A 17,634-nucleotide genomic window follows, 5' to 3' on the forward strand; every position below is an offset into this window, starting at 1 on the left:
TTCAAAACTGCTGCAATGTTTTTCCTTCAAAAATTGGGAGGGGGGAAGAGAAGGGAAGGCGGCAGCTGATCAGTTGAGTACCACTGAACATTTCCAATGCTCAGGTTTGTCATAGAATTATGGCAGTGTCGAGTTGAAGGGACCCAAAGGGTCATCTAAACCAATCCTCTGCAATATAGGAATCACAGCTAATTAATCCCTGTGTTTAAAAATCTCCGGCCTCCAGAGCTCAGAAGAGCAAGAAATGTGCCCTTATCCCACCCAGTGTTGGTTTTCTCCTCCCAGTTTTGCCCTGTCCATCTCCAGCCTTGTCTTTCCCCCCTGCCTAAGCAACCCTCTCAGCCTGCTCATTCCTTGGTACCCTGAGTCTCTGTTTCCTTTTCAGCCTCGAGCCTTGAGTCCTGGTCTTTTGTAGGAGGTCCAGGCCCAGAGAGCGAGGTGGTGAGCAGCCTGCAGGCCCTGCTGGCAGAATGTGTCCACGGGCGGAACTACTGCCGGCAGGTCCTCTGCCTGTTTGAGCTGTCCAAGGTGAGTGCGGGTTGGGAACTGGAGAGGGGCAGCCATTGTGCTACAGTGGTGGGAGCTGCAGGATCTCTCCAGTGGGGGCTTTGCCTTCCAGCATGGCACCGAGGGGCCCTTTGAGGATGAGACGCCTCAGGATCCCAGACGTAAGACTTCCCCATGGTCTTTTGCAGGAACTGGGCTGTCCCTTCAGTGAGATCTCTGCCCATGATTCCGAGAAGCTGCTTCGGGTGATCCTGTCTTCTCAGCAGCCGGACAGGTGCAAAAAAGCCCAGGCCTTTGTCACTACACAGGGAATGGAGCTGGAAACCGTTGCAGAGATTGTGGCCGAGGAAGTCACCCGAGAGCTGCTGGCCCCTTTGCAAGGGAAAGGCAGTGAGTCCTGCTTTGTTGCTATTGACCAAGGAGAATAATCCTATAACTTGTGGGGAGGCGGAAAGACTTAGGATTGGGTTTGGGCAGGAGTGGAGGTGGTGCTGTTTCTTCCCCTTCCCCCTGTCAGCTGGAGAATATCCTGTCACCAATATGTCATTTGTATATACAGAACAAAAGCAAATTCTGAACCCAGCAGAGGAGAGCCAGGCATTCCTGCAGCTGGCTAAACTGTGCCAGGACCACACGTTGGTTGGCATGAAGCTATTGGACAAGATCTCATCTGTGCCGCACGGGGAACTTGCATGCAGTAAGTCAATGATGGGCAGGTGGAGGATCCTTTTTGGCCAGGGATCAAACATCCAGTAACAGCACACTAGCATGCTGCATGGCTAAGGCTGCGATCCAAAGCCTGCTTACTTGAATGCAGATCTTATTCAGGTTCTTGGGACTATGCTTCTACATAAACATAGGTGGGGTTAGGCCTCAGGAGGAGGGTGCCCTTTTTTCTGTTTGCTGTCTTTGTGTGGTTTTCCTTTGGAAAATGCAACCACCCCACCCCCGATCATGCTCATTGATGCCAGGAAGCTGGAGCTGTGGTTGTGAAGGGTTTGACCCACATGCTGCCATTCTCCATCTGTCTTAGCAGTAGTACAGGTTTTTGCTGGAGCCTTTCATAAAAAAGCATTTAGCAGTTCTGGGGGGAAAGGGAGTAGCCTCTGACTTCACCTAGCTGTCCTCAAGGCAGGGAACAGGTTTGTCTATGAGCATCTGAGGAGCTTTTGCCTCCAAGTGCTGCTGTCCCTGTCCAGTGTATGTGAAAGTGACAGTTGTTGTTCCACTTTGCAGTTGAGGGACCAGATGCCACACAATCTTTGGCCAAGGGAGAAATTTAAATTGGGGCGGGGAGGGGGTCTCCCTTGTATTGGAGAGCACCTGCAAAACTGCAAAAAATGTGCTTGCTGATGAAGACCCCTGTGGCGATCACACACAGGGCCCCCGGATGTTTGACGGTCTATTGACCCTGTGCCGCCACTGCGATTGCTTTCTCCACTGCCACCACCCTGTATCTCACAGGAACGCATGGAGTCCAGTCAGTTGTTAACATAAACAAATAATCAAGTTTATTTTTAAATGCAGGAACAAGCTTATGGTTTCAGTTAATTTTACTTGGCAGTTTCTTATTCTTAGTTCCTAACAACTCCAGACTGATTATTCCAACTATCTATCTGACTCCACCTAACAATTCCTCTCACTCTCTCACAATACAACTCTACCAACCCACACCTAAGCCTCCCAAAACTCAACTCAACTCTCAACTCAACTCCACTGACTTCCAAAAACTCCCACTCTAACTTTTATTCCCTCCTTGCATTCTCACTAGCCAATCACACCACACTTATTTTAACCCTTTCCTTATGACCCACCTAGGAGGCAAACACCACAACCCCTTTCCTTCTTTTTCAGCTACAGAGCTGCTGATCTTGGCCCACAACTGCTTCAGCTTGACCTGTCACATGGAAGGGATCACGCGGGTTCTGCAAGCTGCCCGGCTGCTCACAGAGGAGCATTTGGCACCCAATGAAGAATATGGTCTTGTGGTACGTGACTGCTCTAAAGCTGCCCTATTTGTGGGAAATGTGAACTGGTTGCAGGGACACCCACACACCCCAGGCCTTCGAAGGGTCCAAGACATCCCTTTGCTTTGCTGAAAAAGGAAGGTAGTGGCAGGTCAAAGACTCCCACAGATGGTTCATGCTCTGCTGCCCTCTGCATTGATGTTAGCAAGTAGCTCCTCTTATAAGAAGCAGTATGTGCAGCCTTCATTGGCTTCCCATGGCTTGGCAGGAAAGCTGCCTTTGCTTTCCCCTGACCATCTATTGGAAATGGCTGATCAGTAACCTTCCACAGACTTCTTGTTGTGCCCCCTAAGAAGGGGTGGTGGCGGCTGCCATGACCTTCTGGCTTACCTCGGTGTGCATGATGACACAGAGTAAGGCCCTTCTGCCTGCCTTGCTGTACAAGCCCTTATCTCTTCTTCCTACCAAAGGTTCGGCTTCTCACTGGCATTGGCAGATACAACGAGATGACATATATCTTTGACCTGCTGCACGAGAAGCATTACTTTGAGGTGCTCATGAGGAAAAAGCTGGATCCGGTGAGTGCAGGAGACGCAAATCTGCCTCATCCTTTCTCAAGAGTTCCAACCCTTCCATGAGAGGGACAATAGAGGGAATCCAAATGTAAATGTGTCATTGAGTCTGAAGCCTTTATTTTCAGCAGGATGTGGATGAGGTTTAGTCTGCCTGCCTGCCTGCCATCACATGGGGATTATCATCCTGAGTGATCCAAGGGAGGGAGGTTGAAGCCAGGATATGTGCTGGCTCTTTATTCTGAAGGGAACTTGACTGGCCTGGGACAGGTGGCAGTTGTATGCAGCTCAAAGTATTTCTCTATCTGAAGGCTCATTCTCAATTCTCAAATCTGCTTCCCCCGCAGTGCCTTCAGTCTTCCCATTTGTTACCTTCTTGCCAAATCATCATTCCAGTCACAGCATCCCCACTTCAGAATGTCCCTGCTATAGTAAAGCCATAAAGCTAAAACACTCCTTTTTTCATAGTGGCTTTTTCTCTCTCACTTGTTGAAATGCAGCTATTCCTTTCCTTAACACTTGTGGCTCCAGCTCTTCTAATCCTTTTTAGATACACTTTTTTTTTGGGGGGGGGGCTGGGGGCTCTGCCTGAGAGCTCTAGCTTCCCCTGTTCTCAGCTGCAAGCTTTCTCAACTCCTCTTTGTCACATCCACTCCTTGCCTCCCTCCCACTTTGGCAGAGCGGGACCCTCAAGACAGCTCTGCTGGACTACATCAAGCGCTGTCGCCCGGGGGACAGCGAGAAGCACAACATGATTGCCCTCTGCTTCAGCATGTGCCGAGAGATTGGGGAGAACCACGAGGCGGCAGCCAACACCCAGCTGAAGCTCATTGAATCCCAGCCGTGGGGTAAGTTGCCAGACGAATGGGTAGTGGGTAGATGGGCAGTCTGTCTGAAGAGGAATGAACTCCTTTGCCAGCCTCGTGTTGTTCAGATAGTTTGGACTACAACTCTCATCAGCTCCAGCTAAAGAGGAGCCAGTATACTCCAGACATGCAGAGAGCCCACCTGCCCAGGATAACAGGTGCTCAACACCCTGGTTCCTTATTCACCGCTTGTGAAGAAGGAGATGTGATGGAACCACGAGAGCAGCTCCATAGTTTAAGGAAGCAACTATCATTCTAGACCCCAAAATTCTGGTCCCTAAAACTGACTGTTCGTCCTAGCAGTATGAAATTTAGCACACGGCGTCTGTTCAGAAAGGTGTATGATATGCCTAAATTTCAGAAAAATCAGGCAATGGCCAGTAGAGCCACAGCAAGTTTAAAACTTGGCATTAGGGAGGCCTATACCTGAAAGTACACATTGCCCTGAATCAGCCTAGGTTGATCTAATGAAAGGCATAATCTGCTTGCTTTGTGCTTATCATTTGAGTCCTCACTGAGGTGCCTGGATTAGCTTTGGTGGATACATCTTTGGTTCACTTGCTACCTCTCTTCCCTCCCTCTGGATTTGGCATTTGGTTCTGTATTTGCTGCCTTCTCCCCATGAAGGTATTCAACACCTCTTTCCTTTTCAGAGGAGTGCCTGCAGGATGTGCCCAATCTGAAGAAGCTCCTGATGAAAGCCCTGACCCTCTACATAGATGCTGCAGAAAGCTATTCCAAGGCAAGTTGGGAGTGGGACTGAGTGAAGGTGGAAAGGCGAGCGGCAGGGCCTTGTTAGTGTTTGCTTCAGGGATTGATGTGTCCCGTAGAGTTACAGAGGTGGCATCAGATGTGAGAAGAGGGCTGTGACCAGCTTGCAAGTGTGTGTGTGGAGAAGGGAAGGCAGTTGCAGCCACTCAGCTTCATCCGTGCATCTTTGACTCCCTTCTCTTAGGACTTCTGTGTGCGCCAGTCTTTGCGCTGCAACAGGCTGACAAAGCTCATCACCCTGCAACTCCACTTCCTGAACAGCAGCCACAGCACCAAGCTGATCAATCTGAGCAGGAAGAGCCTGCTGGAGTGTATCATGTCCCTGCCCAGGTTCTACCAGGTAAGGATGCCAGGCACCATCACAAGAGCCTGTGGTGTCCTATTGATGGAAGAACACAGTGCACATTCCTGGGAGGATGATGTCAGCTGGCATTTCTCTTCCGTCTCTCCCCAGGCTGCCATTGTGGCTGAGGCCTACGACTTCATCCCAGACTGGGCTGAGGTCCTGTACCAGCACGTGATCCTGAAGGGAGACTTCAGCTACCTGGAGGAGTACAAGCAGCGTGGCCTGCTCAAGACCAGCACCTTTGAGGAAATAGCCCGGAAGTGAGTCCAAGGGAACCATTTGCAGCCCACTTCTCCCAGTGGGAGACATTCCCCAAATCAGGCTTTCTGTAGAGTCGAGATCCTCACTCTAATCCTCGGTTGAAGGTTGCAATCCTGCAAGTTGAAATACAAGCAAAGTTGAGAGCTTTTAAGCTCTCTGCCGTGCTTGGGAAGCAGGGCCCACTCCAGAAGGTTCACACAGGAGCAGTTCCAAGGTTTATATAGGACCCTTGGAACCAACCCCCCACCCTGGCAAGATGCAGTCATACTGTATGTACTGAAAGTAGAGTTCTCCCTCCACTGGGCAACTTTTTGTCCCAAGGGCAACACCTTCCTCCCTTGCTGCACTTAGCTGGCAGGTAGAAGTGGGATCCTGTCAGAGGGCAGAGTGTGGGGGACAAGGCTTATGTCTAACCCCTCTGTGACCTTCTGTTCCAGGTTCAAGCAGCACACAGCCAATGAGCCTGCTCTGAAAAACCTGAAGCAGCTGCTGACCTACTGCGATGACATCTATGTGTATTACAAGCTGGCTTATGACAACCAGTTCAGCGACGTAGTGAACACGCTTCTAAAAGATGCTCAGACAGGTTGTTGTCTGAAGGACCTGCTGGCCAACTAGACGATGCTTGGGAGAAAGAAGAGCCACAGCCATCACTGGTGTTGTAGGAAACTCCGGTCAGTACAGGCAGGGGTTTGTGCAGAAGCGGTTACATTTGTTTCAGTATCTGAAACGTGCAACAAAGCGGACGACAGCATTAATCAATGGTATGAAATGGTAAGGAATATTAACCTCAGGGTTGGTTTCGAGTTAATTTGACAGTTGAAGTTAGAACTTTTTATTAGGAGAGAGCTTTTCTCTCTGGGAATCCTTGTGTTGAATATAGAGGTTACTTAAAAACTAAGCTGGCTCTTGAAGCTGCAGCTGAGTTTCTGGGTTACAAAATGATGAGGGCAGGCTTTCTCTTCGGTAACCTCTCCCCCTTGCATATTGCTGGATGATATGAATAACTGGAGAACCATTTGCTGTATAAAAATATTTTTTGTGCAGATTTAATATTGAACATATGGTATAAACTTTGCCATACCTGCTTTTCCCTGGTTATGTATAATTTAATGTTCTCAAAGTATTTCGGGTACAAGGTAGGTGGAGTGTCATAGAAACTTGGAGGCACTATCTGAGAGTGCTGAGCTCCTCTAACCCTTAGGACTCCAGTGCATGAGTTGTTCTTGCTCATTTCTGCAAAGCTGTTCCTTAGCCAACACCAGTGCCCAGCTTTTACTACCTTTCAGAATGAGCGTCAACAACAGTGGCACTGTGTGTTTTTGTCTGTAGGAAGGTAGTTAAATGAGGAGTGTTTATAGAAATGGTCTTCCAATGTATCTGTTACTCATGTTTTGCTGTGTGTTTCTAAAGTCACCAATACAGCTTGAGCTATGGCGGTGTTTACTTGTGTGAAGACTACAGAACATTACAAGGCTCCCTGTAGTTGGGGTACACAGTGAGTCAAAGAAGCTCTTTTGGGGAAAGAAATCTCTGCTTGACTACAATTCTTGCTTGCTCCTCAAATACATATCCATTTGCAAGCTTGTAGCTGTTAGTGGGGGCAAGTCAGAGGGGATAGGAAGAAAGAAAACATAGCAACCTCTTACAGGTTGATGGTTTTATTGCTTTTTGGCAAATTAAAATTAAATCTTCCCATAAGCATCTGATTAAATAACAGCCTTTTGACCCTAGAGAGCAGGGGTGGGGAATCTCTGGACATGGTCCATTTCCCCCAAACCATGCCTGCCCACCAGTCTAGTCCTTCACCCCCACCTTGCTTACAGCAAGCCTGCCTAGCATCTCCCCATAGATCCATCCCTCAAATAGCAGTGGAAAGGAAGAGGGATTTGGGTAGGATAAACACTACTTGTTGGCCTCTGGCTCTGCTGTTGGGGAAGAGCGTGAAGGTGCCCTCTTGGCCAATCAGTTGCCCAAGCAGTCCTACTTCACTCCTCCCTGCTTCTAAGCCCCTTTGGACTTTTTTTTTGGCAGGGGTGGAGTTACTGCAGTTCACAAAAACTAAGACATCTGTTAGAATTCTGTGGTGCCACAAGACTTTATGTCCTGTGATTAAAAACCCTGCAGTGGGTTTGCCCCAATCCAGCAACAGTTCTTGCCCGAGGTGGAAGCACAGCCAAACCAAAGCTCTCAGTCCTCACAATAGTGATTTTATTAAATTAGTTGCTTTTATAAAACATTGCAGATGTCATAATTGTTAACATAACAATTTACCCAACTGTCGTAACTGTTGCAGTTTGCTAAGCAGGATTCCTGTAAATGAAAAAAAAGAAAAAAAAGAAAAACAGCAAAGTCTTGTGAGAGCTCAACTAAAGCCACCACAACCTGGTGACAAAGAATTCTCCCAAAGAGTCAGGAAAAAAATGTGTATAAACTAAACTGCTTAGACTTAAGCCACAAGTTCCCCCCGCCCAATGCAACAGAACCAGCCTCTGTTCTGACCCAAAGAAAGGGTTATTTGCTGCTTTCAAAAGCTCCAATGTCCAAGTGCAGAATCTTCTCCCTCAGGCCATTTGCCAACCTACTGAAACACCTCAAGCTCTAATTTAATAGATAAAAGCCATTTTTAATACTAAATACACACCATGCCCCCTTGCTGCAAACTGCTTTTGTTGTCTGGGTAGTCAGTGGAAGAGGTACAGTTAAGGCTGTTATGACTAAACTGTGCTGGTAAGAATACAATTTTGGCCTTGTTGAAATTAATTAGTTTCCAATTCAGTGCTGCTTCTGCTGCTATGAAGTCAAACATGAAGAAAGTTCCATTATTTCCTATGATTAAGCAATTGAGCCTCATAATTTTACTCCCTTGGCATTGAGATGGGCATCCCAATGCTTCAGCAGCTGAGTGGCGACAGGCTAACCCAACAGCACAAATATACTGCCCTTTTTTTGATTGTAGCATTTGGCAGAATTTAAAGGAAAGAAGTTGTGCTACACATTTAAGGGATTGTGGGCAACAGAAAGACAACAGGAGGGAGAAGAAATGTCACATGAAGTCTTCAAAGTCTTGTACATAGCCACCGTCATAACCACCATAGTCTGCCAGGTCGTCTTTCATAGTCGCTTTTAAACCACCTCCTGGCACCACACCCTTTTTCTTCTTTTTGGCTTTGTTTTGCTGCGGGAAAGACAGAAGCAGTTTAGGAAGGGAACAATAAAGCCCAGCCTCAGCATTCCTACCCCCAGTTAGTGAAAAGAGAACAGCACTTTCTATAAACACAGAACATGATTTATTTATTTCATGCAATTTATATGTCACTAGATTCTTAAAAACAAACCCACCACCCGCAAAGCGATTTACAAATAAAAGAATGGCCATTGCCTGAATTTTCTTTCATGGAGAAAGAGGTAGTCAAACACAATATTCTGTACCATCTACTGACTATGTGTGTACAGTACTGTGTTTCACCAGGAAAATTTATGGATTTAATTAGGCAACGAGAATCGAGAAACTGAACACATTAAACATGGCAATCTTGGGATGCTTCAGCAAAGGTATTGCAAAGATGTACATGGTAAGAGGGATATGGCAAAGAGTTCTAGCATCAGTCTTTCCATTTAGATCATACAATCCTTCCCTGATCTGGCATGGTCCAGATGTATGGAACTACAGCTCCCATAATCCCAAGCCACTGGGACTGAGGGGGACTTGGGCGTCCGACAACACCTGAAGGGCACCCAGTTGGGGAAAGTTGGATTAGCAACTTACAAAGGTGTACAAACCGAATGCTGCCAGGGTCACTGGAAAGAAGCATTCTACAGACGCTCAGCATCACCTAGAGCAGGGGTCAGCAACCTAAGGCCCATGGGCTGGAAGCAGCCCGCAGAGGTTGTTTGACCAGCCCACGAGCTGCCCCCAAACCCAGTTGCGCTACCTGCTGCACTAAACTGGAGCAGTGCAGGAATTCGCTTCCGCAGTGCTGGAAATCATGCCTGCGCACGTGTGCAATCCGGCTCAGGCAAGATAAACCTTGCCGACCCCTGATCTAGAGGGCACCCAACACAAACATTCTCAGAGGAAATTTGCTCAAGACGTACCTTCTCTTGTTTCTGCTTCTCGCTGCATAGCACTGTCAAGGAATTTGTGATCTTTTTCAAGTCATCAACTTCCACTAAATTGGAAATAAAAGCACAGTAAGGATGGTCATTCATATGGCTTTCCAAGCACTGGACCCAGTTTGTTTCTCTTACTGAATAATGGGATTCCTATTTACAAAACAAGTGTGGCATTTTAGATCTACACAGGAAGCCCCTTTCAGAAAAAAATGCTTCAGACGGAATGGAAAGAAGCCAAGGGAAAGAAGGGCTGAAGCTTACTAGCAAAGCATTGTGGGTGTTCAGATGCTTGTGGCCACAGGTTCAGCCGCTGCCATCTCCAGGTTACAAGCATCTCAAATGCAGAGCTGAAAAAGACCCCTCTGCCAAGCAGGGTAGACAGCCCTGGGTCAATATTCCCAGGTCAAGGCGGCTCTTCCTTATACTGCTTGTAAGTGGAAAACAGGAGACAGATGAAATAAGCAATTGCTCACAAGCTCTCACATCTCTGAAAGGAAAACCCGTCAAGTCTCCCCCTTGGGGAGGCCGCCCAGCTGCTGTGACAGAGATATAAAGGACAAGGCTGATCATAGTGGCACAACCCAATCACAGAAAATATTTTAGGTGGTCATGTTGGTCCAGTAAATAGAGATTATAATCCCAAAACCCCTCAGGCAATGCCGATTAGGACTAACTAAAATGCCACAAGGATGCTGACTGTTACGTAAAACAGCAAAACGGAGTAGAAGGGGAGCCAAGTGTAAAATAAGTCACAAAAATGCCCAAAGTGCTGCAGTTTGTAACAGTCTTCAGATGGAGCACAGGACATATTGTACAGACTAAGAACACCAGATTAACCCCACCTGACCACCCAGGCTCTCCCAATTGATCCCCATTTTATCTCTTCCACATGTTTAGAAGAAGAGCAGAGTGCAAATTTGTGATAAGCATACTTACATGAAATACATACATCTCGAACTAATGCTTCCAAAAAACCAGCATAATATAGGGATTTCTCATACTGTGTTATTTTCTCTTTTAACAATTTGCCGAACTCCGTGAAGTCATCTTTGGAAGATGGATTCATGGCATCTATTCCACACGTGCTATTTACACCTGTAGAAAGAACAGCCAATTGATCAGAGTGGTGTTGGAGACAGGGTGGCAAAAATCAATTACCTTTCTGTGGTGCCCAGAAGTGAGGGGCAAACCCACCCACCCCATTTCAAGTATCAGGCTCCCTGGTGGCAAATATGACAAGAGAACATCCTTGTGTATTCCATACATGTCCCTGCAGCAGTCTCTTAACACTTACCAAAGGTTTCTTTTGCTAACTCAAGGTCTGCCTCTTCTTGCAATTTCTGCAGCCGTAGTTTGTCTGCTAACTGTTCTTCTGGCGTAAGTTCTTTAGATTCTTCCGATTCCTCTAACTTGAAAGAAGTAACAAAATCAAGATCAATTACATGCAGCAGCTCTTTTGTCAATGCTGCTTAATAAACTAAATATGGAAGCCAATGTGGGTTTTAGAAAGCTTGGCATTCACATAGTGAGCAAACAATGGGAATATTTTGGATCTTTACTTTAATGTCCTTACATCTAGGAAAAAAAATTGACCACTTAGTTGAGCATGCCAGGGTACCACAAACAGGTTTAACTCTTGCTTTATTCAACTATATTTAAAAAAGTGAAACTTCAAAAATAATTGCGTGTGTGTATGTGTGTGTGTGTGTGTGTGTATGTGTGTGTGTGTGTGTGTGTATATATATATATATATATATATATATATATATATATATATATACACACACACACACACACACACACACAAACTAAGCAACAACATAGCAAAAATTGCAGAGTCCAGTATGAAACAAAATGTTTTTTTAATCCCCCAGCTTCTATAGGGTCAAATTGACCCCCCCCTTTTTTGCACAAGTTAGCTTTTCAGTCAGTCATTTGTGTCCATCACTAGGCACAACAATGATGAAAAACAAGATAAAATACTTCTAAAGCAGGCATAGGCAAACTCTGCCCTCCAGATGTTTTGGGACAACAACTCCCATCATCCCTAGCTAACAGGACCAGTGGCCATGGATGATGGGAGTTGCAGTCCCAAAACATCTGGAGGGCCAAGTTTGCCTATGCCTGCTCTAAAGTCAATATAGTTTGGTTAAAATACAAACACCCCTTCCCCTTCCTTATTGGAGCCTGGGAAGAGGCCTCAGCATCAAGATGGGGCCTTTAAAGATCCACAAGACCCCTGTAGTGCTCAGGGTGGTCATCCCTATTTACCCAGTGTGACAGCTGGCTGTTATGAAAACTTTTTGCAGTTTTTGGTTTCTTCTGCTAGCTTGATTGTTGTCTTAAAATACACTTTCCTTTTTAATTATAATAAAGTTATATATAATCAATTATAAACAACTTTCTGTTGTTGTGATTGGTAAGATGAAACACTACAAATCCCAGCAGCAAAATCAAGGGCCTTCCCCTCAGAGAAGTCATCTTCACCTGGGGAGTTGGAGGGTGCCTCTCAAAGCTAACCTCACCAGGTGATCTACATACAAGCAGAGGGAACTGATTTGGGGCAGCTACGTATGTAGCAACTCACTCAAAGCAGCAACAACTGGAGCAGCTCAGTGTGACCTCATGGGACAAACTTGGAACATCCAGACAAAGATCTCACTGTGTGGACAGAGCTGGCCTTTGATAACTCAGATAAGTATTCCCCATCCCCAGCTCTTTGACATCCTCATAGGCAAAGGCTATTGGGGCTTACTCCTTAACAAACCAAAAGGGCAGGTAAAACTGAATCAAGGCACTGAAATTTATCTGGCGCATGAAGTAGGATCTCCACCCTCTCCTATCTCAGAAATGCCTTACCCTTTTTTTAATCTCCTCTTGCTTTTTCTTCTGCAGTTTTTCCCTCTCTTTTATTTTTTCTGCTATTTTCTTCTTTTCTGAAACTTTGGGTTCTGCAAACAGGGCACAACATTATTTCCTTCCATTTTATTTTTCAGTGCTAAGGATTCAGAACAAGAACTGCTACCCACACATCATCCATAGGTATCCAATCCCATCTGCAGGAAACATGCATGAGGCTGCCCAAGCCACAACCAGCATCCTCCTGCGCCACAAAAGGAGCAGAGTCCCCCTCCCCCGCCATATTTCTCACCTGTCTTTACATCCGCCTCCTTTTCTTCTTCCTCTTCCTCATCATCCCAATTATCCTAGATGGGAGAAAGAGTAGGTAGGACTGGTTGTCAGTGATCATGCCCAATGCAGCAGCCCCTGACCCCAACACTAGATCCTTTTTCAAATAATTCAATGCAGTCTTTGGAACCGGAGTGGAGAACTTGGGACCAGGCTTACCACTGAAGCGGCCAGGTACATTTTCAACACTTCAGATCACTGAGGCCTTATGCAAGGAAAGTTGGCAGAATTATGACTCTGCTCTTTAAGAGTCTCACTGCTCCCACCCTTAAGAGTTACAGGAACTGAGAGATGGACTCTCAACTAAGGCCAAGCTCAGCCAGTAGGCTGGCTTCCTTTATGACCCACTCAACAGAATGTTTTTCCAAGGACAAAAGAAAATTTTCATTAGAAAATGAGAAACATTCCCACAGTGTAAAAAGCTATAGAATTTCACCCTGTGTGGATGCTGTTCCAGGGAGGAGCCCTCAACCGGAGCACTAAAGCCAGCCATCAGCTGCTTAGCTATTTCCACCAAAGACATCTTAAGACAACATCCTTGAGCTAATATAGCTGCTGCACGATGGCATCTCGGCATCTCACTGGAGCCAGCTCAGCCGCAGACTCGGGTCCTTCCGGCCTTGAATAATTGCAACAAAGCATCAGACTTAATTGCTAACTCCAAGTAGCACACTTTAATTACCAACATAAGTGAAAAACAAGAGGGGAGGAACTGGACTTCCCAGTCCAGAGTGCTTTGCTCACCCAGCAAGTGCAAGAACACAAGAGTTCTGCCTGGAGCTGCAGCTCCAACACATGGCGCATTGGCTCAGCAAGGTCATCTTCCCTTGCACACTATTCTTTCAGTCTGCAACTAACAATAAAACAAGAACTGCCTTCCCTGCCTGGAAGTTCTTTCTTGCTGCAGGCAGCCAAAGTAGTGGCTATTTACAAACCTGTTTTTGAAACAGTAGCAAGGGAGCCTCCTATTTCCATTCATGGGGAAACTTTTCCAATAATCAACAGCAATGATTTACAAGTTACTCATCTCTGCATCCTTGAAAAACTCACTCTCTGTGTGCGGATAGAGACCAACTTATCTTTTGCAAATAACATTTCTGACAAAATATACAAGTGTCAACAGATATTTGAAGTATAAGCCAAGGAAACTGAATGTGGCTGTTTTTACCCGCAGGGATTATGACATACATCAGGCAGTCACTCATCTCCCACAAGTAAACTAGTGTGCCTGGCCATATTCTAGGGACAGGCCCTCTGACATCCCACTTCCAGAGTCTAGCTTCTCAGCAGCAACCCTACAAGCAGCCACACCCTCTTGCCTGGCTTGACACACCTCCATGCCCATGGCTGATAAGGGCAAGACTGAACATATGGCCCTGCCCCAAGTCTATTTGCTCCCCTGATACAACCATGGCTGGAGCCCCAGAAAAGCAAAACAAATTCATGACAGTTATTCCAGCTCTAAGAATATGATCACTATAGAAATAAACTATATATAGACAATATGCTCATTCTGAAAGAATCTGGCAAGGTAGCTGCATCAGAGAAAGCTAACAGAAACCAGAAGAGACTCAAACATGAACCATCAACAGGGTTATTAACTTACATTAAACTTCCATCAGAGCACCAAAGTTTGTGCCCCAAGATGACAGACATGGACAATGTTACTGTTCGGTTGTTTTAAGAGAATCCAAAAATATATTAAAAACTCTTCCATCATTAAGAATTTTAGCACGTCCATGATTTTTGTTGGGAGACAAATCCAGTAAGAATGGCTTGATCAATTGGAAATATCTCCCTCTCAAACACTGCACCGTTCCCCAGCTTTCTGTTGTTAAGCCCCCTGCTACATCATAGAAAGGTACAGTTGCCTGACAAGTTTTATTTCATGATTTACCTTGTCTGCTTTTAAGGGGAAATGTGCAAAACTCAACAAGAACCTTGCCTGAAAGATACTAAATCTATTTCATGTTCTTAGGTTAACCTGAAGTCTGAACCTGCTTGATTCAAACTACCTATTTCACCTGCCTGGGCACCAGTGTAATGTTACCTGGTGTAGGAGATGGTAGCTGCTCCCACCTTTATGCCCTTCCCCTTCATGATCTCACACTATTTCCAAAACATATAGTAATTAGATACTGACTGGTCAGCGGGCAGCTACAGCTGGGTAACCCCACCTGCCTTTCTCTCTGCGGGCTGTGAGCAAGGGAGGCCCCACAGCCTAAGCCAAGAAACGGACCCAGCCAGCTGCAAGCAAGAGAAGCAGGACTTGACAACGAGAGGTCTCAAGTCCATAGAAAAAACGCGGGGTGTCCTACAAAGGTGACCCCTACCCAGTGGGCCGGGACCATATAGGCCTTGCTGAGATCTCCTTGGGCCCGTTCTCCCCTCCCCACATATATACAGGCAGCGTAAAGCATTTGGCCCTGGCGGTGCCACATGCCCCAGGGCCAAATCCTGCCCTAGATGAGCAAGTGCCAAAGCCGAGCCCGACACAACCAAGTCCCACGCGGCTTATCCCGCGGCGGGGCCAACTTCCAGATCGACTGGGAAAACGGCTTCCGTGTCCGGGGCTCCCTGGAAGGACTGGCAAGGGGGCGGAAGGGGGTGCCGAGGGGCCGCGCTGGCCGAGCAGCCCCGGCACCTGTTGGGCCGCCACATGGCAGAAGCGGAAGCGGCCCAGCAGGCGGCGGTCTGAGCAGCCCCCACCCCCCTTACATACAGGATCCTTTCCTGCTGAGTCATCAGCCCCTTTCCCGAGCCGGAGGGAGACCCAGCCCGAGGGAGGAGACCCAGCTCGACATATGGAGGGCCGCGGAGAAAAGACGGGGAGGCAGATCCAACACGCTCCCCCCGCCCTGTTCCCGCTCGGAGGAGAAGACCCCCCCCATCCGCTTCAAAGTCCCCACCCCTGTCGCGGGGGGAGGCAGGGGCGTCTCCATAGCGACCGGGCCTACAAGGGGCCGGGAGGGGAGAAGCCTCTTGACAGGCCTGAGTGGGGGCCCCTCCGCTGCCCACCTTGACGTCGTCGTCCTCGTCCTCGCCGGCCCATCGATCCACCACCACCCCGGCCGGCGTGGGTAGGAGCCGCCTGGCCACGGGGTCGGGCGCCTCGAAGGAGTCCACGTCTGTGGCGGGAGAAGGAGGGAAAGAGGCGTCAGCGGACGGCGCAGGGCCGTGGGGAAGGGGGAGGGAGGGAGTCGCGCCGCTGGGCCGGACTAGGCCGGGCCGGACTTACCCCAGGAATCCGCCTCGGCCGCCATCTTGCCCGCTTGCTCGCTCAGGCCAGTCAGGCAAGCAGGAGGGAGGAGAAATAGGCGTCAGGCGCGCGGAGCATGCCGGGATGGAGGAGGCGGAGTGGATCAATAGGCGGAACTTCCCGCCGACCCGCTCCGCCCCCTCTCAGACCCCGACGGCGACGTTGGCCATAGATTTACTAAAATGGTGACTTGACCGCGGGGACCCAGCTTCCGGCTCTGTATAGGCCGGATGGGAGTTACCCGAAAAAGCAGAGGGAGAAGCAGGGTCTCTGCAGACTCCCGGCCGCCGCCTTGACATTCATTTATTCTACGGGTGAGGAAAAACAGCCCCAGACCTCATGGTTTACGCTCTGACACAATCACGGCGCAAAAGCGAAAGGGGTTGCAGGGCGGAGATCGGGGAAGCGGAGCAGCCTCAGGCCCTGGAATTCTTGGCATGAACAGCTTAAGCAGAGGCGGCGACAAAAGTTGCTGGTGGGGGGCCCTGCGCTCCAAGTGCAATGCCTAAGGATGGCTGACCCTTGAGGGAGGAGCCCGTGGAGTTTATTCCATGCTGCTTCTCCCAACTTGCTGCCTTCCAACTTCCAGCAGACCCCACCCTTCGCCACCATGGGGATATCATAGAACTGCATGGAGTTGGAAGGGGCCCCAAGAGTCATCTAGTCCAACCCCAGGCAATGCAAGAATCACAGCTAAAGAATTCCTGACAACCGCTACTTAAAAACCTCCCATCAAGGTGAGGCCACCACTTTCTGAGGAAGTCCGTTCCACTGTCCCAACAGTTCTTACGGTCAGAAAGCTCCTCCTGATGTTTAGTCACAATCTCCTTTCTTGTCATTTGAATTCATTGGTTCGGGTCCTCCAGTCTAGAGCAGCAGAAAACAAGTTTGCTCCATATTCCATGAGACAGCCCATAAAATATAAAACACAGTGCACTTATAAAAAATATGAAACACTTATGCCTGCAGGGATTTGAGCTGGTGACCCTGCGGCCTGTCTTAGTGCCCTTCACTTTTGCATTACTGCAAGTCTACTGACCTTTCCCAGCTGTTGTCTCCACTTTCAAGGCTTCGAATGCAGAATAAAGTTGACTGTTGCTTTTTGCTACTTGAAAACAATGGTTGTTACATTAGGCTTTTTTGTAGCCTTACACCATGACTGCCTCCTGATCGCTGCTATTCACTGCTATCCTGAGAGCCTTTTCACACACGACACTGTCAAGACAGATAGTCACCACCCTACCTATTATTTAATTCAATCCCAGCCTCTCATCTTTTGGCAGAATGACAGCAAGAGCACCAGTGTGGTGTTTGAATTTGGGAATTAGAATAGCTGGCAGGCAGCGGCAACCATGCCTGGGCAAGTATGCCTGTCTCCTTTATGTTTTGCTCTGAACTGTTGTGACTGAAGTGGGAGCTCACGGAGCCTCAGGACTTTGCAATAGGCAAAATTCCCACCTCTAACTCTAGGGGGCGCCCTGCCACCTCCTTGCTCAGCTCTAATCAGCAGTCAAGACTGAGTTACATCTGGCAGCTCTGAGAATCTGCAGAGGTTTTTAAAGCACTTTAAGCACATGCATGTTTCAGATTGTGTGATCAATTTTGTAGGGGCCAGACAGGAGGCTGCAGAATACACTAGACCTGCCCTGGATGCTGCAATCAAAAGGGACAGATAGGCAGTTAGCAGCCTCCAGGTTGCTGGGAATCAGGATTGGTAGAGCTGGAAGGGAGCCGAAGAGTAATCTAGTCCAACCTTGTTTCTCAAGTGCCTCTGAAAAGC

General features: G+C 47.8%; 2 protein-coding genes across 3 annotated transcripts in view; one reads left to right on the plus strand and one right to left on the minus strand.

The window, feature by feature from the left end:
* SPG11 (SPG11 vesicle trafficking associated, spatacsin) overlaps positions 1-6,726 on the plus strand; it is a 35,706-nt gene extending 28,980 nt beyond the window's left edge. Inside the window, exons 31-40 of one of the 2 annotated variants that reach the window (XM_082198218.1) lie at positions 386-528; positions 696-897; positions 1,067-1,204; positions 2,362-2,495; positions 2,945-3,052; positions 3,726-3,894; positions 4,566-4,654; positions 4,868-5,023; positions 5,138-5,289; positions 5,728-6,726. In XM_082198218.1, coding sequence (XP_082054344.1) covers positions 386-528; positions 696-897; positions 1,067-1,204; positions 2,362-2,495; positions 2,945-3,052; positions 3,726-3,894; positions 4,566-4,654; positions 4,868-5,023; positions 5,138-5,289; positions 5,728-5,908 — 1,472 coding nt within the window. In that variant the 3' untranslated portion in view covers positions 5,909-6,726. Of the gene's footprint in view, positions 1-385; positions 529-695; positions 898-1,066; positions 1,205-2,361; positions 2,496-2,944; positions 3,053-3,725; positions 3,915-4,037; positions 4,083-4,565; positions 4,655-4,867; positions 5,024-5,137; positions 5,290-5,727 lie in introns of those variants that run through there. The other variant, XM_082198219.1, reaches the window with a different exon arrangement.
* A 752-nt stretch (positions 6,727-7,478) lies between these two features.
* Positions 7,479-15,963, minus strand: EIF3J (eukaryotic translation initiation factor 3 subunit J). The gene is made up of 8 exons (XM_082198837.1): positions 15,834-15,963; positions 15,614-15,723; positions 12,558-12,612; positions 12,266-12,357; positions 10,701-10,815; positions 10,343-10,501; positions 9,389-9,462; positions 7,479-8,468 (listed from the first exon to the last, which is right to left on the minus strand). Exons 1-8 carry the CDS (start codon positions 15,856-15,858, stop codon positions 8,337-8,339), a joined length of 762 nt encoding a protein of 253 aa, XP_082054963.1. The 5' UTR covers positions 15,859-15,963; the 3' UTR covers positions 7,479-8,336.
* Between the last annotated feature and the right edge of the window lie 1,671 nt (positions 15,964-17,634).

Source organism: Podarcis vaucheri (genome assembly GCF_965113315.1).
Source record: "Podarcis vaucheri genome assembly, chromosome: 14".
In the NCBI taxonomy this organism is placed as follows: Eukaryota; Metazoa; Chordata; class Lepidosauria; order Squamata; family Lacertidae; genus Podarcis; species Podarcis vaucheri.

Coding starts and splice junctions, on each gene's coding strand:
- EIF3J (XM_082198837.1), bottom strand. CDS start 15,858: ATGGCGGCCGAGGCGGATTCCTGGG. Junction 10,816..12,265: donor AAGAGGAGATTAAAAAAAGG/GTAAGGCATTTC, acceptor ACTTCTTTCAAG/TTAGAGGAATCGGAAGAATC. Junction 10,502..10,700: donor GTTAGCAAAAGAAACCTTTG/GTAAGTGTTAAG, acceptor TTCTTTCTACAG/GTGTAAATAGCACGTGTGGA.